The sequence below is a fragment of the Ambystoma mexicanum genome, chromosome 11 (genome assembly GCF_040938575.1).
Source record: "Ambystoma mexicanum isolate Mex_15411 chromosome 11, UKY_AmexF1_1, whole genome shotgun sequence".
NCBI classification, from domain to species: domain Eukaryota; kingdom Metazoa; phylum Chordata; class Amphibia; order Caudata; family Ambystomatidae; genus Ambystoma; species Ambystoma mexicanum.
In genome coordinates, this window is record NC_090934.1 from 1,402,117,489 (window position 1) to 1,402,139,507 (window position 22,019).

The 22,019-nt window shown below is 43.9% G+C and overlaps 1 protein-coding gene across 2 annotated transcripts in view; it reads right to left on the reverse strand.

The window, feature by feature from the left end:
* ALDH1A3 (aldehyde dehydrogenase 1 family member A3) overlaps nt 1–22,019 on the reverse strand; it is a 205,120-nt gene that overhangs the window by 72,883 nt on the left and 110,218 nt on the right. For both annotated transcript variants that reach the window (XM_069625028.1, XM_069625027.1), the window contains 3 exons: nt 14,097–14,210; nt 3,970–4,072; nt 1,444–1,628 (listed from right to left, as the gene is read on the reverse strand). In XM_069625028.1, the coding sequence (XP_069481129.1) occupies nt 1,444–1,628; nt 3,970–4,072; nt 14,097–14,210 (402 nt within the window). The remainder of the gene's footprint in view (nt 1–1,443; nt 1,629–3,969; nt 4,073–14,096; nt 14,211–22,019) is intronic.

Below are 22,019 nucleotides of genomic sequence, written 5' to 3' on the forward strand. Positions count from 1 at the left end.
CGGCAGGTTGCAGGTTTAAATCCTGGCAAGGACAACTCAGTCTTTCATCCTTCCAAGGTCAATAAATGAGTACCAGCTTCAGTTGGGTGATGTGGCATGTAAACATGCTTTGTGTTAAGTGCTTTGATGAAAGCACTCTATAAATTGCCAATTTCCTAAATTGCAACTAATAAACTGTGAATACTAATGGTGCAAGTCTCACTTGAAATTGATTAGCTTCATAGTTGGGCAGACAGGAAGGACCAATGAGAAGTGGTCTCATAACATGGCTGACACCTCTCATCCAGCACTGGCTGTTCATTCATCAGCGGTTTGCATTCTGGGACTTGTAGTTTAGTTTTTATTAAATGTTTGTACCACAAATCAAATGCAAACACTGAGCACTTGCAGCTTCTTTCCCATCACTGCCCCCTTACTCTATATGGTGGTTGTGAAGCTGAGATGTACATTAATAAAGGATACATCTTTTTGCATCATTGAAAACATGCTTCAAGCCAGTTACCTCCATTTTTACCACACCACCAAATTACAGGTTTTGGTGGAGTTATTACCAGTGGGATTACGAGTAGCAATTCTGACGATTCTTGGAGGAAATGTGGAGGATGTACCTCCAGTATGATGCTGGAGAAAATACCACACTTTTCCTGCAAAAATCACCGGAATTACTACTCGTAATTCCACTCGTGATAATTCTGCTAAAAGCCCCCAATGGAGTCCTATGGACTCCAGAAAATGGGGATTAACACCCCATTTAAACACACGGGACCAAGTGGTGGTAACAGTAAATCCCTTTGGTGGTTTCTCTGTGGATTTACCTCTGAAATACCCCCAAACTCGTAACTCGTAATGTCTGTTAACCGGACAAAGCTCTCAGAAAATGTAGGCGCAGAAGCACAGTTCTGACATAATGACTAACTTGGTCTCTATGCAGCGCTTGCTGTTACAAGGCTGCTGCAGGAGCATTTTACACACCGTGGGATACTAATATGTAATTAATAATATTTATTTAAGGTCACAACATAGCGAACATAAACCTAATAAATACATTACTTAACCCTCAAAGCTGTTTCAATTGATTTGAAGGAGCAGGCAGGGATTGCTTGCTTTTCTGGAAGACACTTCTTGTGCCCCACATGGTATTATTAGCAGTAAGAACATCAATTTGTTAGCAGCATAAAAATAACATAATAAAGTAAACAATAATACTAATATTATGTTCTTATATAGCTCTTCATGCTAGACACCACCACATTCTAAGCGCTGTCAGATGACAGTATTACTTCATTTTTTAATGCTTATTGATTTAACAATATTGGAAGGCCCACCATAAAGGTGTCTTTAGTGGGCTCTTACATGGAGTCTTCTATCAGCAACCCAGGGACAACACAAACCCACCCGAAGCTCAGAATTACAATACTTTTGTTGTAACCGCCAGTATGTTACCTGTGGGCCTTGTTCAGTTTTGGCATCCAGCGGGTCTCCGAGAAGTCTCTTCTTGGCAGAGTCGACGCTCCGTCGGACAAATTCCTGGTAGATCTTCTCCTCGACAAAGACTCTGGAGGCCGCGGTGCAGCACTGCCCTTGGTTGAAGAAGGCGCCCTGGTGAGCACATTCCACGGCCAGCTCCACTGAAGGTAGGACAGGATGGATTGATTATTGTACATACATGGCAGAACGCATCGCAACCCTCATACATGGTGATGAATGGAGAATTCCACCACTGAACATACACCCTCTCATAAACCCTCCCCAAGCCTACATCCCAGCTTCCACGAGGCTGCACGGTAGACATAGCTACTTCAACATTGAGAAGAATCCTTTCCCAAGTATCTAAGGACGCACAGGATTGGTGATTTGTATCAATTTCTCAGGTCATGGGCATGGGGCACCCCACATACATAGCCTATGAAACCGTCCAGGTGCGCCTATAGATAACCAATACAATTCTCTTTGTTCTCTGCTCCCTGTGGACCAGTTTAAGCTGGACCTCCATTGGTCTCACGTTAACTGCTTTTTTCATGCCTTGGATCCAGCCCGTTGGCCTTCCCATTGCATTGTCCTTCCCCTATTGTGTGGGGCTTTAATAAACCACACAAAGGGGTGTACATTTCCTCTTTGTTCAGTAACTCAAAAGCCTCTACAACAAATGTACAATATAAAACATTTTAAACAAAGTGTATTCCCTGTGAGGGATCAACGCTCCTAACTCGGACATGGTGAGACGCGATAGGGAGGTTTCATCTCAGGAGATTCGGCCGAAGCCAAATTCATCAAATTATTTTGGCCGAATGTGGCCGGAAATGTGTGTGGGGTAGTGGGTAAGGGTCAGAATTAAGGTGGAGAGGTTCCAGGGGAAGCTGTTGGAGGTCTCCCCCACATATATTTGCAGTCAAGTTGCTTAAAAGAAAAAATTAATTAGATGGAATTGGATTCAACCAATTCTCCTTGATGAAATCACATAGAACCCTTTCAGACCAGTATAGCAGTGAACTGGCACAGTATAAAAAAACACTAATAATAATAAAAGCAAACCAGAATAAACATGTGCATTTGCAAGGGTGGGGCCTTTCTTAGGATAACATATGTTTTGGTTGCTAGCTTTAAAGACCCTGTGTTTTGCGCCCAGAGACAGCACCCGACCTATGTTGTCTCAAACAGTTCCCCTATAAATGTTAGCACAACAAAGGTATCATCCATGCAAGATAGTTGATTTTTTAAAATATAGCTTTTATCTGATTTTCACAGCATGCCACTATTTCACCTATTGTGAAACAACAACACTTTTCTGTGACCGTCCATCATAGGGTCCACCCGGAACCAACCACTAGCATCAACACCACTCCCGACTCCAGGATCTTTCTACAGATGTCCTAAATAAATGCAAGATAGTGACTGGGAGACGGAGTGAGCAATATGACAGGAAATTCTGGAATAAGGGTCACACGAGACCAATGGTTGTAAGAAGTTGGTATCAAGTGCAGTATCCTAATACCGGTTTAGGAGCCTAACATCCAATTCAAAGGTCTTCTACCAGTTGGTTAGGATGTGCACCTGTAAGTGTAGTTCCCTCAAACAAGAGTGAGTGGTATCAAATATTAAGTCTTTCTCCTATGCTTTCAGGGTCTCTTGGAGAGCATGACATGACAATACCCCCTCAAGGTATTCAGGAGGTAAATTAAGTGTTTTGATTAATAATGTTGGTCGGGTATCACCCGAATTGGCCACGCCCAAATTGGCCGCAACCAAATTGGCTGATTTTTTTTTACAGCCATTTTGACCGAAAATACATGTGCGGGGTGGGTTTGGGGTAATACATAATATAGGGGGATCTGGTGAGGGGCTGCGGGGGGGTTTCCCAGCATATTTATATGGTCAAAACAGCCACAAAAATACAGCCAAATTGGCCACGGGCAATTTGATATGAGTAATTTGTATACATCCATTGGTCGTCGATGCTTGACTTAACTTCAGAAGATCTGCTTCTGAGTTTTCACGCATGAAAGCCCACTACCGCACTCTTATTTGTAACCATGATCCATGAATCCATCCACAGGGTTGCTCATTCATAAGAGTCTGCTTTGCTTGCTCCTATCGAAGCCACCTGCTCCGCAGTCTCAATACCGATCCTATAGCAGTTCATTCCCTTGTACATCCAGCCAGATCTTCAACCCATAGCTCCAGGTTCTTCAGACAGCCTGGGCCTGAATCAGAATCTGACTTCTCTGATGCAGGAAACAAGGAGTGGGTCAGTTTATAAAGGTCTACCATCCTGCACTATTTATGGTAGGTGACCTCCTGAATGGCACTGAACATACTGTGTCTTCTTTTCCTAGCTCAGGAAAGGCATGTGTATGCCAGCTAAATCATCCACGCAGTATTGGGCATTCAGTAAAAAGCTTGAGAGGTGGCTCAATTTCTCATTCTAGCAGCCATCATTTCAGTTACCGGTAGAGACTTGCAAATACTTACGATCACAGTCAGCAAACACAATGCAGGGATTTTTCCCCCCGAGTTCCAGGGTCACACGCTTAAGGTTACTTTTGGAGGCAGCTTCCTTGATGAGTTTACCAACCTGAGGGAAAGATATATATATAAGAAGCTTAGTTATTGAACAAATTGGCCATGTTTGATGATGGCAAAACTCTCAACCTTGGACATTGTGTGGCCAAATTGATGCTGCCTGGTTTATTTTAGGAGTGTGATGCTGAGGACAGAGTTGTTTGACATCTTTCCTTTCTCATAGGACAGAGGCCACATAGATGCCTCCATTTGAATATTCCCCCCACCATACTATCACTTACAGGGCTCCCTAAGCCTCTAGTGTGTCGCCCACTTTCTTCACAATCTTCTTGATCCGACTCATAAAAATAATTAGCAGCTCAGGTCTTACCTGCTAGGGGTCTGCCAAAGACACCCCTGCAGAACACCAACTAGACCTCACCAGAAGTCCCTCACTAATAATCTATGTGATGACCACAAATTGACTCAAACCCAACCTGATAAAAACTGAACTCATGATCTGTCAAACACAACCATAACTACCCCTTAGCCAGAATTTATGAGAGTATGCCCGCAATTGACTACAACAGTCAAAAACCTTGGATTTCGCATTGGACAATTCCATCACTCTGGAACCTCAAGTTAAAGCAAAAGCCGGAACTAGTTTCATCCATATGCGATTAATTTGACACATCATGTCATACCTGTCATTCTCACACAGAACCGTGGCAGTCCTCACACCTATGGCCTGAAGACTGGACTACACCAAGAGCCCTTAATTAGGCCTCAGGGATTACCTACTGAACCGGCTACAGAGTACCACATTCATGAGCCAGATGCCTGCTGAGGCTGGGAAGATGAAAACACATCACCCCAGCACTCCAGGCACTTCATTGGCTCTGAGTCAATCACAACAACCAATTCAAAACCCCCTGTATCACCCAGCAGGCTTTGTATGGTAGGGACCAGGAAGCCTTGCATGCCTAGTGAGACATTATGGTCCAGCATGGTGGCTTTAGTAAAAGTTCCATGTTTAACAGGAAACAGTAAGAAGGAGCCTCCTTCGCTCTACTAGCTGCAAACGTTTGGAACTCCATATTCAGGTGACTCTGCAGACTGGATAAGGTTGGTTGGAGTTTAGAGGACGAGAGAACCCCTGCGTTAACTGGTGGTTGATTTGTTGCTGTAATATACCCTGCAGCTTAACACATGAAGACTAGACAACTACGCAATGTTCTACGCAATGTTCTGAATTCTCCTAAAACATGATTGCTCCCTAAGCCGCAAGAAGTTAAATGGAACTAATATGTTCTATTCAGAGCTTAGAAGTAACGGTTGTATACAAATTGATCATATTACAATTGACCAATTCACAATTGACCTTCTGTACAATTGACTGAATTTAAAAGGTCAATTAGGATATATATGCAGGGGAAACCCCCCGCAACCCTCCACCCAATCCAAAGCCCACCGCAACCCCCCACCCAATCCCCTCAAATTATTATAAACCCAAACCAACCCACTATATATATAATTGTAACAAAATGGTCAATTGTACAGAAGGACAATTAGGACCACTGAAATTTGGTCAATTGTGATCAGTCAATTCGGGTAATACCGAAATAACTAGCTAGTTTCCCTTCACAAGGCATTAGGACAGAAAGACCTTTCTCAAACTCCAGGCCAACATCTTACCATCTTTAACTGCTACGTGACTGATCCCAATTGGTATCCTGTACCTTTTCTGCTCAGTAATCAGCATCAGTCTGGGTCCTTTACATCACCACACACGCCACTATCAATCACTAGCCAGTCACGGCCTACCATCATGACCTTTCACCTGGTTTTAGGTGAACCCCAACTGAAATCAAACAGTCAATTGCCTTAATGATAGCCAGGTCCCTCATCCTTGCAAGAACCTCTCAGTTCTTCCTGTCACTACCCCACCCCAATTAATCTGTTCACCATTTCTCTTTGCACATTACATTACATACATTTGCCATCCATCTCACCGTGCCCTCCTTTTAATTCCAACACTGTTTAATCGATCACCTTCCTGAACAACCTACCAGCTACAGTCTTCCAAACACTGCTCCAGCCTGCCTCGCTCTCCAAGTAGCCTTCGTTAGTAGAGTAGCGAATGGGGTACCTCCACCTGGAGCTTCCCTCTCAATAAACATCCCTCAAGTGACCTAGCCACAACTCATCTAGAAACATACGGATATCAAGAAAACAGGATTTTTTGTTCTACATGGAAAAGAACACTTCAGAGTTTGCATTGTACCTCTTCTGCTACTACCAATTTCTCTTGTGTCCCTCTGAATTTACAGAATCTAGCACCAAGAGTCAGCCAAAATGGCAGAAAGTGTGCTATGCAAGATCACATACTTACATTACACATGCAATGTGGCTTTAGGAGCTCAGAGAAGAATCGATGATAAGGCACAGAAGAACCCTGATCACTATTTTCAAGATCATTTACCAAGAGAGGCCCAAAGCCTTGCAAACAAATGGTTAATGTTGGAAACAAGCCAGATCTACATCTTTGCCATGGTAACAATCACATCTTGGGCAATGCTTGGGAACTACAGGGGGACTGGAGAATTCTGCGGTACTTTGGCTTCTGTGGTTCAAGAACCAGGAACTCACCACCATAAACATGCATTTGATTGATGAAAGGGAAGAGACAAGTCTTTTTCAGAATCTTTAGTTTGGTGCCTGTCACTATCCTTCAGGAGCATTGCATGTGCTAACGCCTATTTTGCTGGCATTTGGTGTTCAAAACATTACCTCGCCGATATGATTGCTTTCTACTTTTGGGGTTCATAAAAGCGTCACAAGTTGAACCTACAGTATGCAGAATTCTTGCTTGGACCCAAAAGAAACCATTTATTAATTATCTTATTTTTATAGTGTCTCGTGAGGAACAACACAACACAGCACAACACTTGACAGAATGATGAAACAGGGTTCAACGGCTTACGTTTTAAGTGGTGAAATTTAGGAGAAATGCCAAGGTGGGAAACACAAGCTGTTCAACAGAAAAGGAGTGTCTACTTGACCGGGATAAAGGAACAGTGCCCGGGAGGCTACTGGCCAAACAGTAGTCTGGGAAATTGCCTCCTAGATTCCTGTACCTATTGTAATCTTCAGGGCAGGTCTCCACAATATCATGTCCCGCTATTCACAAGTTCCTGAGATATCTGCACTCTCTGGCCTTCCTGCAAGATTCCTTTTCCACCTTGACTGACATCCCTGTCTCACATGTAGATCTCCTTTGATCGCCCTCCTTGTTTCTGTAGATGTAGCCACAGATCACCTATCAGCTTAACAAGCCTGTCTTTAAGCGATACCCAAAACAATGGCCAGCAGGAAACTGCCTCTCCTCACCCTCCTCACCTGCACTTTGGTGCTTTTCAGACTGACATTATTCTCGCCCATCGCTGCAAGGCCTCCAATAGTGGCAGAAGGATGCTATATAAGACCTTCTCCATGGCATTCACCCACCAGCCAAGGGATGTCGTCGTAGGCTTGAGACTAACATAGGTTCCAGTGTGTTTTCAGGTCGCTAGTACCTAGCCGAATACTTGCACCGATCTCCCCTTGATGTCTAATCTCTCCCAGGGACCAAGATGGCTGCACTTCTCTCCACCTTCTTCCTCTTTCAACACACTTACTCCTGGGAACACCTACCCCTTCTCTGGTGGCTATTTCTATTCTTTTATTCTATTTTAATAGGTATGAATAACTCAATAATATCAAGGACCGGTACAGCCTTTTCTTCTTAATTTGCTATTGTTGGACTGGCTAATGGCTTTTCCTGTGTATTCCCTCTCTTTTTTTTTGTACCAAACTCCTGTGCGGCATGTCTCCAGATGACTTGTGTTCTCTAAAGGCGTGGTTGCCTCAGCCTTCACACGTACAGCGTTCAAATATGCCAGACAACATCTTAGAGTCAGGCAAGTCCAATAAGGTGGCCAGGCAGTCCGTTTGTCTGGCTCTCTGCCACGCCGGCGACTGCATTCTCCTGCTAAGGTCACGGATGCGCTTCATTCGTGTAGACGTCTAACTGTATAATCTTCTCAAGCATCCTTTTTTCCTCGATGCTGTTCACAATCCATCCTGTAAATGGTGGGTTAGTTCATGAAAGATTGTACGCGCCTACTCTGAAATGTATTGATTTTGAAACTCCCATTGCACTCCATTCTTTTCTCAGCAGGAGTTACCAAATGGATCCCTCCTGCTCTCTGTTCCCTTGCCAAGCTCCCTTAACCCTCCCGCACTGTCCTGGGGACACCATTGGAATGCCCCATCCTCCACCCAACCCCCCCACCACCTCCCAAGCTCTCCCACCTCCCCTCTTCCGTTCCCCAGGATATTCTGCCACTGTCCCCTTTGCCCATCCATCTGCCTCCCACTTCCCTCTACTCTCAGAGCCCCACTCTTCCGACATACTGCTTCTCTCCAGCCAGGATTCGATTTATTTATTTATTGCATGATCAACATTTCGCATACGTTACGTGCGTAACGCCCATAGCCAAAAGTTGAAAGCACACCAAAAAGACATGGGGTTTTCCCTAGCTTAGGTATAGACACTTATTTTCCTTGATGCTGGTGTCCTGGATTTTTCCCTGACTGATAAACACTGGCCACTTTGTCTTTGGGGAAAGACTGCACAGCACATATAGTGGATTTCTGAATCACAAAGGATATTACCAAGAGATTTAGTTGCATGATCAGTGACGCGATAAAACATATGGCCAAATACATCCTTGTTCATTTCTGTGCTCTGTCTTCAAGCTGCTTTTTTGTGGTTGACCAACATCACAGCCCCTGTCTCTTATTATCAGATAACCACCATCCTCTTAATGCGGGTATCTGGCAGGTAAACCATTTCCTCTCTCTTTACATAATTCACGCGTTTACATGCATGCAATCAATGTCATCATGGTATCTGGACCGGAGAACAAAACATACACATTCATACAGTCAGATACCTCCTGCCAACGGTGATCACAATCCACCATTTCTGCTCCCTCCACCGCATGGATGGCCCACAAATCGTTGTGGCCCACATTCCTACGTATGCTCACTGGTGTGGTGTACGGTGTAAGGATGCAGAGGTACAGCTTGGACACAATGCTGCCATGTTTTTGGGCAGAAACCTTTATTATTCATGAAAGGGTTGGAAAAATGCCCCTCTGTCCCTAAAAGTAAGAGAGGTTTCCCACCTAACAGAAAACAAAGTTAATTGTCAGAATGTCCAAAACCAAAAAAGTATGTTGCTGCCGTGTCTCAAAAGCCTATTTCTATCCCTAACACTAATAACTTAAATCAACTGTGCAAGGATGAGCTCTTCCCAAAGTAAAGTGTTCATGATATTTCCAACCAATAGAAAAGTTCCTAGTCTCTCGAGAAATAAAAAAACCTGGTGCAAAAAAGAAATGTTCCCAATGTAGAATTCCCAGGCTAGGGTTCGTGACCCTTAGGATTCCCAGGCTAGGGTCATGACCCTTAGAATTCCCAGGCTAGGGTCGTGACCTTTTCCCCTAGCTTTCTTCTTATTCTACTTTCTTTCCTTTAGGGCCTCTCAGGTCTGTATTTTCCTAAGAAAATATCACTGGATAATTCACAAGAACATGTTTCTTGAATCCACACTGCTTTATTCCAACAACTTGGCACTCTCCCTTTGCCAAGCGTAGGATTCCTTTTTGATTCGTTTTTCTTCTCTCACTTTTGGGGCGGATCCCAGACCTGCAGTATTGAGTAGGGCTTGGCTTACTCTCCTGCCAAGCAATCACCCTCTCAGAGACTTGGGTTGTGGATCGCAGAGTGATCTTTGGACTCCTGGTCCTCTTCTTCTTCACAGAACTAAATATAGAACCACACGTAGCATTATTTGCATTTTCTGGAGTTTCAGGGCCTCATCACGAGCTGGGTGATAACGCCGGCGCTGTTAGCGCTGGCGTTAATAGCCCTACCACCAAACCCCAGGCCACGGGTTTGGCGGAATGGGTATTGCCCATTCCCCATTGGGCCCATTCGGGAATTCCTCTATCCCCATTGGGCCCAATGGGGAAATTTCGCGCTATTACCGCCGGTGGATTTCCTGCCTGCGGTAAATGCACTGAAAATCAGCAAACTTGCAGCGGATTTCCCCCCAGCCTGAAGCTGGGGAGGAAATCCGTCAAAGCCATGATCTGGAGGACCGTTAAATGTGGCGGTAATAGTGCTACCGCCGCATTTAGATGTAATGACGCAGGGTTTACTGTGTTCTCTGAGAGTGGTGGTCCCAATCCCATAAGGGGCTTCCTCCCCCATGTGATCCTCCGTCGGTGCAGCACCCCCTGGGTGGGAATACTGTACTGTGGACGCACCATCCTGGCCCCATGGGAAAGGTCTCCCTTAGGGGAGAAGGAACAACATTCTCAGATTCGTCACAATGGTCTGTCGAGCTATGCAGAGAATCAAATCACCCTTCACTGTGACCAACAGAATGTGATTGCAGCGAAAGAAATTAAAGAAATACTATGCCATTTCAGACCTCCGAAATAACTTGGAAGCCGTAGCCTGTACACACCTGCAATTAGTATGCCAAAATCACAACAACAGGTGTTTCACAATTGCACAGTGACACACACCATTATTATTATGGATTAATGTTATAATTAGGGTATTCATTCAGCCTGGACCTAGCTGCAGGAAGAAACGGAGCGCTTTACAATCATAGAGGGAAGAACAGGTTGGGGAGCAGAAAAGCAAGGGAGTGGGGATCTAACAACAGGGGGGCGATGGCCGTTGTCATTAACGTCTATGCAGGTCAATGATATTTGTGATTTCGGCCAACAATATATGTGCCCTTTTCCGCAATACCCCTGGCTGCATATGGCTGGAAACACACTGACATTCTTTGTTGCCTTCTGTGCTATGCTTCACATAAGAAGCAACAACAACTTGGCATGGCAATATCGGTCACTATTTGTTGTGTAGGCCAAAGAATTTTCTATGTCCAATAATTAATGATCTAACTCTGTGTGCTGTGTTGAACCAGGAGTCCAACAACTCTGGCATGTTCAAAAGGGGTTTTACTTAAATTGAAAGAAAACTCCTAATTTGCCCTTTTGCTAAGAGGGAAGATCCCTACCTAACAAAAGTAAAACTAAGGGTGAATGTCAAGTCCAAACAAAAAGACTTCTCTCCGAATCTGAAGTACCTAACTGGCCCTACCACTTTAGAAAGATGCCTAACTACAAAGAAAAGGGATCCTTGTTTAAAATCCTCGGGATGGACTTCTGCTTGGCCCACTTGAATTTGACTTGTTCTCAGTCTTACCGTTCTTGGAGATTGTCTTCACAACTTTAGAATTCAATCCTTTTGGAAAAATTAACATTTGTCATCAGTCTGGGTTTCCCTCTCCCTTTGATAAGGAAACTGTTTCTGATTTTTGAGCATTCCAATCCCTCCAGGATGACTTGAAAAATATACTTCTTCCTTTACCACTTTCGTAGCATTGGGACTCCTAAAGTATGGTAGCTCTGTGGTTAAATGTTTTATTTCTCGGCACAAACTTAATTTATGGTTTCTGCCCAGCCTGGGACTACAGCATCCTGCCATTTCAGGCACTTTTCTGTCTGTTTTTTATTCAGCTTCTCTTCAATCTGTTTCAACATATGACCTATGTCCGTGCCCCTTGATACTCTTAGTGGTATTTTCCGCTTTGATATACAGTGTCTATATCTTTTCCACTCCCATATAGTGGGGGCCCTGTGCCCATCTCATTCTCTTAACGTTTTATATTTTTGTCAGCTATTCCAGCCTTGCACAATGTTGTTCATATCCCTTTCTCTCTGGGTTATTGGGGCTGTGTGCCATCATGTTTTCTTGACTTTACATACTTTGGTGGCTATTCCGGCCTTGCATTACATTCTTTGTATCTCTTTCTCTCTGGACTAGTGGTACCGTGTGCCGTTACGGACTATTGGCTTTGCATACTTTGACTGGTAGTGCGTGCTTGCATAACATTGTTTGTATCGCTTTATATCTGGGTTTGGGTGACTGTTACGTTCACATAGTGACTTAGTGTTTCAGACCTGCGTCGGTTTTGGTACTTTTGTAAACCCGCAGTCGCGTATCTTGCTCTGCTCCACACGTCCGTAGCGTCTCTTTCGCCAGCCCCTCATCTCGTGGTGGGAAAATCGCTTGTTGGTTGGAGCTTGGGATCATACTCCTTAAGTTTCTTGGGTCTCAGCGTTCTTTGGTGGGTGCCAGGACCACCACTGCTCTTCAGTGGTCATGCCACTCAAGAAGATGGTTGTCTTTCCTTTCTCACCTTTCCCTTGACCGGAGCCTATTGCTTGATCAAGATACGTGCCTTACAGCTTCTAGCTAACGGGTTTCTCGCTCGGCACATCGCCGTTGGCTCTGTGGCTCGACGTGGCACTGCCCCTCCAGGACGTTGATGCTTCAGGGGCTCACCTCTGTGTAGCATTTGCTCTCCTCCCTCCATGGAAGTTCTGTCTCCATTCAGGGTCCGTTTTCCTCGTATATATGTTATTAGAGGAAATTAAAGGATGTTCGTCTTCATTGATCATGGCACTTAGGCGAGATTCACAATTACCTGAAGGCAATAGAGTAAAAGAACAATCTTTGTGCATTATAGTTGTAGCAGGGAATGCAACCGGTTTTCCAACATCCATAAATGAAGAAAGGGTGGTTTGAACAGGGAGTTCCATGCTGGAATGGGAGTCATTGTTCCCAAAAAGGCATTCACTCCCAGTGAGGGCTCACTTACCCAGACCCTAGGGAGGGTCTTGCTGAGCGGGCTCACCTCCCTACCCTCAAAGGGGTGGCTCCCCTCTGGCGAGAAGGGACGAATTGTCCAGACTTGTCACAGTGCATTTATAACTTTTTAATATTGTGTCTATGTGGGGTTGGATTCTTTTAATTTTAAAATCCAACTTCAATTTTCTAAGTATCTGAAGTGCATAACAAAATGTGATATAGTGCTGTGGTACATGTCCTGTTAATTATTATTTGACTGCACTTTTTTCACAGTCACAAAATGTTCCTTTACATTTGGTAATGAACACAAAAATGCAGGATCGTGACTCAGAAATGGAGGGAGCAATTTTTCTTCTGATTGCACTGTGGGTGGCATTCACTCTGCAATCTTGATGAAGGGCGCTGCATATCTTCAATTTATTGCCCGGTTAAGATTCGCATTTTTCGTGCCGATTTATCTTGATAAATACAATCATTTTCAGTAAGAAAGAAAGAGCCTTATGTCCAAATATTGCTCTGAAGTACAGTATATATACAAAAGTTGCTATCATCCTACGATTTCTCTTTGTATCTAGTATGTTTCACACTCTTTTCCTCAAGTCCCTTTAATGCTAACAAGAGTTGGTACCACCGTTAGAGGTACATGTCCATGATTGCATAGCAGTTCATCTTCCTTAAGAGATGTGATATGATTGGTTATTTGTAACGTGCTTAAAACCCAGAGGTTTCTAAGCGCGGACCCGGGGATCGTACCTGTGGTGCTCCGTGTCGTCTTGCTTCCAAGGGGAGCACGTTGCCCTGAGCTATCCTCCCGGTAAATATATCAAAAGCATTCTCACATTATTTATTATTTATTTATTTGTTACATTTGTATAGCGCACAGGCAGCCCTTGGGTATTGCGGCGCTGTTGCTTGTAAGGTGCTTAGTTACATAGGAAAAAGGCAATATTGTACATAATCAATTACACATAATACAATACAGTTCTGTCGAGCAGGTATATTACTAGTCTGTGGAAGAGGATGAGTAAGGATGAGAAGCTGAGATAGATGGAGCCATTGAAGATCGAAAGCTCACCCGATACATTGAGTGGATGAGGTGGATATTGATAGCTCAGAAGTTAATGCTCTAACTCATCAGTGATACTTAATGCCTTCTTTGTCAGTGGCTTTGAACTGCCATTATCGTGGGCCTTTCACTGTCTCACACATTAGGGACAGTGCGAAGCCTATTCTGCAGCTCCAGGTTACTGCAAGCCATGGATAAATGTAGGCTTTCCGGAAGACAATTACTCCAATGAGTGCATACTGTGACATACCTCTGTGGATCCAGTGAAGGCCACTTTGTCAATATCTGGATGGCTCGAGATGGCAGCCCCAGCCTTTGGTCCGTAGCCGGGGACTATGTTCACTACGCCAGGAGGAAATCCCACCTTAATGCAAAACAAGAGGCTTTAAATCAGCGCAGGAATCACAAGAATCAACAGCACAATGCAAGTGCAGGAATCACAATAATCAACAGCACAATGCAAGTGCAGGAATCACAATAATCAACAGCATAATGCAAGTGCAGGAATCACAATAATCAACAGCATAATGCAAGTGAAGTGCAGGAATCACAATAATCAACAGCACAATGCAAGTGCAGGAATCACAATAATCAACAGCACAATGCAAGTGCAGGAATCATAATAATCAACAGCATAATGCAAGTGAAGTGCAGGAATCACAATAATCAACAGCACAATGCAAGTGCAGGAACCACAATAATCAACAGCATAATGCAAGTGAAGTGCAGGAATCACAATAATCAACAGCACAATGCAACTGCAGGAATCACAATAATCAACAACACAATGTAAGTGCGGGAATCACAATAATCAACTGCATAATGCAAGTGCAGTAATCACAATAATCAACAGCATAATGCAAGTGAACTGCTGGGATTACAATAATCAACAGCACAATGCAAGTGCAGAAAGCACAATCAACAGCACAATGCAAGTGCAGGAATCACAATAATCAGCAGCATAATGCAAGTGAAGTGCAGGAATCACAATAATCAACAGCACAAGGGAAGTGCAGGAATCACAATAATCAACAGCACAATGCAAGTGAACTGCTGGGATTACAATAATCAACAGCACAATGCAAGTGCAGGGATCACAATAATCAACAGCACAATGCAGCCACCACTAGTTTCACCCTCCCGCCCCCGCCTCGTCCCTCCGTGCAGTGAAGCTGTGATAAACCCCAGTCTGCCATGTGTTGTAGATTACTGAGTTTCAATAAGACATTAGATAAGATTTATTTGATCTGTCAGGAGAGGGGGTTTACCCAAGAACTGAATGCACGCAAGTCCACGCATCTTTCATAGCTAGTGGACCGCAAACATTTGTGTATCCACATGTTTTGGCATTTATTGCTTTGATGAAATATGTTCCTGCCGTGTTGTCATGTAGCATTTGGTTTCCATTCAGCACAGACCACAGTTATTTAAGTCCCTTGTTTATTTTTGTTTTCTTTGTTTTTCTGATTTCATGCCCCAAGGGTGCAGCAGTGCTGTAACTGATCAGTCGAGTTTACGACTAGGGGTGCAATATTTGACATAAAATAAACATCAATTACACAGCACATCAAGAGTTGCCAACAGTTCAGTATTGAGTTTGTCGGATGCCTGGCGATCACTAAACCACCAAACAAAGGGCTTCTCCTACCACGCTAGGGTACATGCCTCCATGTCAAGGCTAGACTATTTTTTGTTCCACATGGGAAAATACAGGGTTCAAAGCCCAGATTAAAAGGGGAATAGCAACTTAACGCATACACCTAGAGCTGTCCTGAAGTAATTGAATACTTAACAGCCAAAACTGAAGAACATTTCAAGATAAAATCACCATCGTTAGATAATCCACTCACGCTATGGGAGTGCTATAAAACAGTGCTGCTTGGGGAGATAGTAGCTCGGTTATCAACGAGAAACAAGACCTGAATTAAAAATATGTTGAAGCCCAAGTAATGAGGCTCGAAGAAACATTTTCTCTCGAATCGCTGTAACGAAACCCGTTTATTACTGCTACCATCTAGGGAAAAATATTGCAACCATGCCCTAGAGACTGAACGTCAGGCATATTGGGATATGAGGAGCAGAATTTACGATATGGGAGAAAAAGCAGGGAAGTTACTGGCATGGCTCGAAAGAGGGACGAAGAATCACATTTTGTTAGGGAATTAGGCAGCGGGAATGGAGAGTTGTTGACATCCTTGTTTAAAATTGCTGAGGAATTCACTAAATACTAGTAGACGCTCTACTGGGATCCACACGACCAAGCGTACACACAACAGGTGAGATATTACATTACCTCGATTAACTGAACAGCAAAAAAACAGACTTAGACCTGGATATCACAGAGGAGGAGATCACCACAGTGATCTCGAACCTTCAAGTGGGGAAAACACCTGGCCCTAACGGATTCAGATATATCGGAAAGAAACTCAGTGTCAAAGTGACAACACCCATGCTCAATCTTGTAAAAATATCTAAGGTCATAGGTGAATTACCACAAGATCCACAACAAGAGAGGATAGTGGTTATATTTAAGAAAGAAAAACTCCCTACTGTTTGCTTCTCATTCCTACCCATTTCTCTCATGAACTTTGAAGCTAAAATTCTAGCTAAAATCTTGGCCATCCGACTGCTATGGGTCATGCCCTCCGTTATTCACCAGACCAATGTGGCTTCCTGCCTATTAGATCCACTAGGATGAGCATTAGACAACTCCACATTGTGAGTGATCGTGCCCCTCTCCTCCAAACCCCACTATCAGCCTTTTCCATTGATTTTCAGAAGGCTTTCGACTCGATACTCTGGCGATTCCCATGGGATGCAATGATGGCAATGGGCTTTTGGAGAGGAATTCCTAGCTCTGGTTGGGTTATCATATGTGCGGTCGGTAGAGACAGTTAAGGTGAACAGGGCGTCCTCACGTGCATTCCCTCTGGAGAAGGGGACGAGACTGGGATGCCCTCTATCCCCACTCCTATTCACCATGGTCATTGAACCTTTGACAATTTGGATAAGATCTAAACAGCATGGATGGGATTCAGATGATCCACAGGCTATGAAGATAGGATAGCTTTTTATGCTGGTGACCTCTTCATTTTTCTGGGGTACCTAACTGATTCCAGCACATGGGTAACACACATACTCAAGGAATATGGGGAAGTCAGTGGTCTCCAAGTAAATTGGCACAAGTCGTAACATCTGCAAAGATTAAGGGACTGTTCTTAAATACAACTTAGAGCCTATAACGATCTATTTTTTATGAGATGCCAAACACTGGAAGTCACCACGATAACTCCGGTATTGGCCTACCGGATATTAAGAAGTATTATTGGGCAGCACAACTGACATCAGCCAACGCCTGGCTATATGGCGACCGACATAAGCTCCACATAAGAACTGAATGTGCATGGATGAACGATATCATGCCATTACAAGTCTTATATGGCGGTGGGGGGAAATCACACCTCCTTCGCAGCAGGTTGTTAACATTAGGAAGAAAGTCACAAAAAAATGGGCTGGCCAGGGAAAGTCACACTCTCCTATTCACAAGCATAATACGGAACTGCTTGAAATTAAAAAAACCTAGGCACATTCAGACTTTGCAATCACTAGGGTACTTGGTGTGGTGGGAGGAGCCGCCCTCCTATCGTTCCCTGATCTTATGACAAAATACAGATTAATGGCCAACGAATTTTATCACTATAATCAGCTCTTTCATGCGCTAAGAAGTCACGTAAGAGACTTTCGAGATGGTCCACCTCAATCACCGCTAGAGATTAATTTGATATTGGAGAAAATTGAAAGCAAACTTATCTTCACTCTATATCAGGTTATCTCATCGATCACATCACACGCACACCGACTGTTCGAAAATCCAAATGGAAGTTGATATATGCACATTGGATCACAAGAAATGGTCGGGAGCATTAATGCTTCACTGCGAAGTTGCAATATATCCCACATTCGGCTGATACAAATACAAATTCGACACAGAATTTAGTAGTTCATGAACACCGCTCTTTAGCAGCGGCCGTGCACAGCACCTACAATGTCCACGCTGCAGGATGGCTGACGGCACTTTTCATCATACGTTGTGCAAATGTCCCATAATACAAACACTCTGGCACTCAACACGACACAAACTATCAAGAATCATGGGTTGCGAAATACCACACGACCAAAAGCTTTTGTTACTGCGTAGACCTAACTCCTCTTTTCCTCGCTATAGAAAACTCTTTTTAGCCTCTACCACAATGTTTATTAAATGATTAAATGCAATATTGCTATGTTATGGGGTAGCAGAGATAAACTAAACTCCGCAATATGGATCTTGAATGTCGACTGTTGCATGTTACTGGAAAAAAACAAATTATACCACACGCGGATGTCCTTATAAGTTTCATAAACTATGAAACAAATGGGGTACCGCGGGTTGAAGGTGCGCTCGATGCTCTCAAGGGAGGGGAAGATCACACAGAGGGATGATTGCAGCTATGTTGTATATCACAGGATATTACGTTAATTTTACTGTACATACTGTATTTGTTCTTAAATGTGAAAAGGAAAAAAAAAGTGGTGGGAAAATAACTGACAACAGTTTTTTTTCATATTTATACATGTATATATTGAAATTAGCAAACAGTGGCACAATGCTGAACATAAAATAAGCATGGCACAAGAAATGCATTCACACAATTAGATTGCGGGCATATAGGCGCTGGGTAGGCCAAATACAAGACGCACTACATGGCATCCAAAGGGGCCCGTCAAACCTTTTGCTGGGCTTTAGTTTCTGGAGCATAGGGCCATTTTACAAGCATTTCAGAAATATACTCTTTCTTATATAAAAGTTTAAGAGGTGTATCACAGTAAAAATGAATGGTTTAGGTGTGTGGTTATAGAATATTATAGGCCCTTTCAGGAAAAAAGGTTTTGAGTATGGAGGCTTCAAAACAAATGTTGGAGGCGGAGCATTGTAAATTTGAATGTTGAAAGGTGAGAATTACCCCCAGATACTCTGAGGGAATGATGTTTTTCAATAGCCTGGGACGCAGGGGCAGTGTGTTCTGTCTAAATAGCTAATTTGTATTTTGTATTTGTATTTCATTTATTTATAAATCGCACCTGGCCCCAGGGCATCTGGGCGCATAGTTTGTAATACTGAAGGGTTACAAGATAAAGTTACAATAAAGAGTTTTACAAGAGTTAGAGCATTTACAAGATATGTACAGGCATTTTTACAAGAGTTAAAGCATTTACAAGATATGTACAGGCAGAATAAAAAATGTACAAATTAAAATATAGACATTTACATGATATATACAAGCATAAAGAGCACTTCTGTGTTATAGAACCATTTAACTTATTAAAGGTATTTACAGGTAATAAGACCATGGGTCAGAGGTAGAGCGCCCTGACTAGGTCAACAGAGGTTGGGCAGACAGCCAGGCATTGGCTTGCTTTTTAAATACATGGAAGGATGGTTCCACTCTAAGGGGATTGTGCAGTGAGTTCCACAGTTTAGCTGCTAGAACGGGGAAGCTAGACCCTCCTGATCGCTGTAGATTGAAGGGGAGTATCGAGAGGCAGTTGGCCTGTGCAATTCTGATGGGTCGGTCATGGTGTGAGTATTTAATCTCTTGGCTAGGTAGGAAGGTGCTTGGTTGGAGATGCATTTGTGCGCAATAGCCAGGGTTTTTAAAGATACTCATTGTGTAACTGACAACCAGCAGAGGCTTTTTCTAGTATCCGAGATGTGATGATTTCTGGGTATGTTTAGTGTGGCTCTGATGACATTGTTCTGTATAATCTGTAACTTGTTAAGGTTCCCTTGGTTGGTGCCTAGATACAGGGCGTTACAATAGTCAATTTTTGACATTACTAATGTTCTGGCTAAAGTAGTGCAATTAGCTGGGGTTAAGAACGGGCGGCAGGCTGAAATAAGCTTACATGTGTAGGCAGCTGAAGATGTTTGCTAAGTCTTTGCTGGGTACCTAGCATGAGAATCTCTGTCTTTTCGTCATTCAGACAGAGTTCGTGTTTCGCCATCCAGGCTTGGATGACTTGTTAAATGTTGATTGCGAGGGAGTCAATCGCGTGATCACCAGTGATAGGTAGGAGTATCTGAGTGTCATCCACGTAATTAGTGTAGATGACACCCAGAGAATCAAGGATATCGAAGAGAGGCTTCGTGAACACATTGTAAAGTGTCGGTGATATGCACGATCCTCGGGGTACTCCGCATGTGAAATGGGCAGGTTCAGCAGATGCCGAAGGGGAGAAGACCCTCATTGACATGCTGTCCTGAAATGATCTAATCCATGCAGTGGCTTTGTCCGAAAAGTGGGCTGTCGTTTTGAGATGGTGGCAGAGGATTTGGTGATTGACTAAGTCAAACACCGCAGAGAGGTCGAGAAGGAGAACCAAATACCAAACATACAAATACCAAGGGGATCTCGGACAAATATATCTTGTTGCAGCAAGATAATGTTACATTTTTATTTCACAAAAATATTTGTATTAATTATTTAGAATGTTCATGTTAAAATGAGATTAACTTGGTTAATCTGCGTCCCTCCCCATGATCTGCCTTATTCTTTCCAGTCGCTGCTCACCCAGATCCTTTTCCCCTCATTCTAAGCCCCTCCGCCAATCTAGATAGCCTTACGCCACCAAAAGTTGCCTCTACTGCCACCCGCTCACGGCTGTCTCTCTATGCTCTGTCGCAACCATGGAAATAGAAAAGTGACTCACTCCCTTTTCTATTTTCCCTGGCGACCATATTTATTGCAATTTTTGTTGGGAAAATGGGCATGCACAATGCACTCAGAGCTCATTACCCCAAAGAAAAAGTACACAAAATGCAAATAGCACCCCGAAGGCAGCACCGGGATGCTAATATTGATAACCCCCACATTAGAGGACTGAGAGGGGTGGCAACATCCGGTTGCCACCACAGAGGCCCTCAGTTTGCTCGGGCCTGCTTTAGGCTCAGGATGGTGGACTTTTTCTTCCCTTCTCAGTGCCCAAACATGTGGTTAATTGATCAAGTAATCCAGCCTGGACAAGACAATAAGAGTTCGACTCTTCTTTCCCACCCCGACCACGGAGCTGCTGTGCCCCTCGCCACTGCTGGAGCAGGGCCACCGACTGCAGCTGAGGCCAGGGATGGTCCCACAATGCGTCTATGCCGCTGCACTGACGTGGAATCCTGTCCACGACGTGAGGATCCAAGAAGCTGTCCCACATTTGTAAATTGGGGGTAGCTGCACTGAGGTAGTGCTTCACTGAAAAGGCTCCTCTTATGCCCGAAATTTGATTTTGTCTCCCTGCCACCATTTGCGTCCACGAGGCTGAGACAACTTCCAAGATGGCCACCCGCGAATTTTGTGAATTTTGTTTGTAAATACTGCAGCCCTTCTGCAGGCCGCTCGCTTCGTGATTGGCTAGTGTATCCCATTTAGCCCAATCACGGACGCCGGCAGGCGAACGCCGGCCCGCCCACTAAGGCTGCCCAACAAGGCAGCCCTGTCCTGAGCCTGTCGGGGCAAGGGGCCACGAACGTTTCACCAACTGCATGAGACTGCTTGCAAAGCACCCATCTGGGTAAGTGGCTACCCTGCACTATGTTGACCCCAAGTCTAACCACTTTCCATACTCGCAACAATTGCCGGAACCCTGAGGCGTGCTAAACACGTGTTTTGCACCGCATGTGACTCTACACCTTCCTGCTTCGTTACCGTATAACTCATGTATCAACCGCCCATTTAGTAGTGCTTTTACGGTCTGCTCATTATTCCGTTTATCTCTTGTTAAATCTGATATCCGCATAGTACTGTAGCTTGCATTGCCTATTTATTATGCTTCCACAGATAGTCACTGCTGACCTGCTGCACACAGCCACTGCCCTTCTTCTGTGTTCCTTCAGTGTCCCGTTGCTCAGCACTGCTTGAATTTATTGCATGCTAGTATACTTGTAGCTGTTTCCAGATTGTGCAATTAGTATTTTGTGCTGCTGCACATATGTTGTTTACCCTGCATAACCTACTTGCTTTGTCTCTACACGTAGCCACCCTAGGACTGCTGCACATTGCCACGGTTAGTAACCGTTAAGGCATTGCCCCTGCTTGTGCCATACTAGGGCGCCTGCACGTGTTGATGGTAATGTAAAGTATAC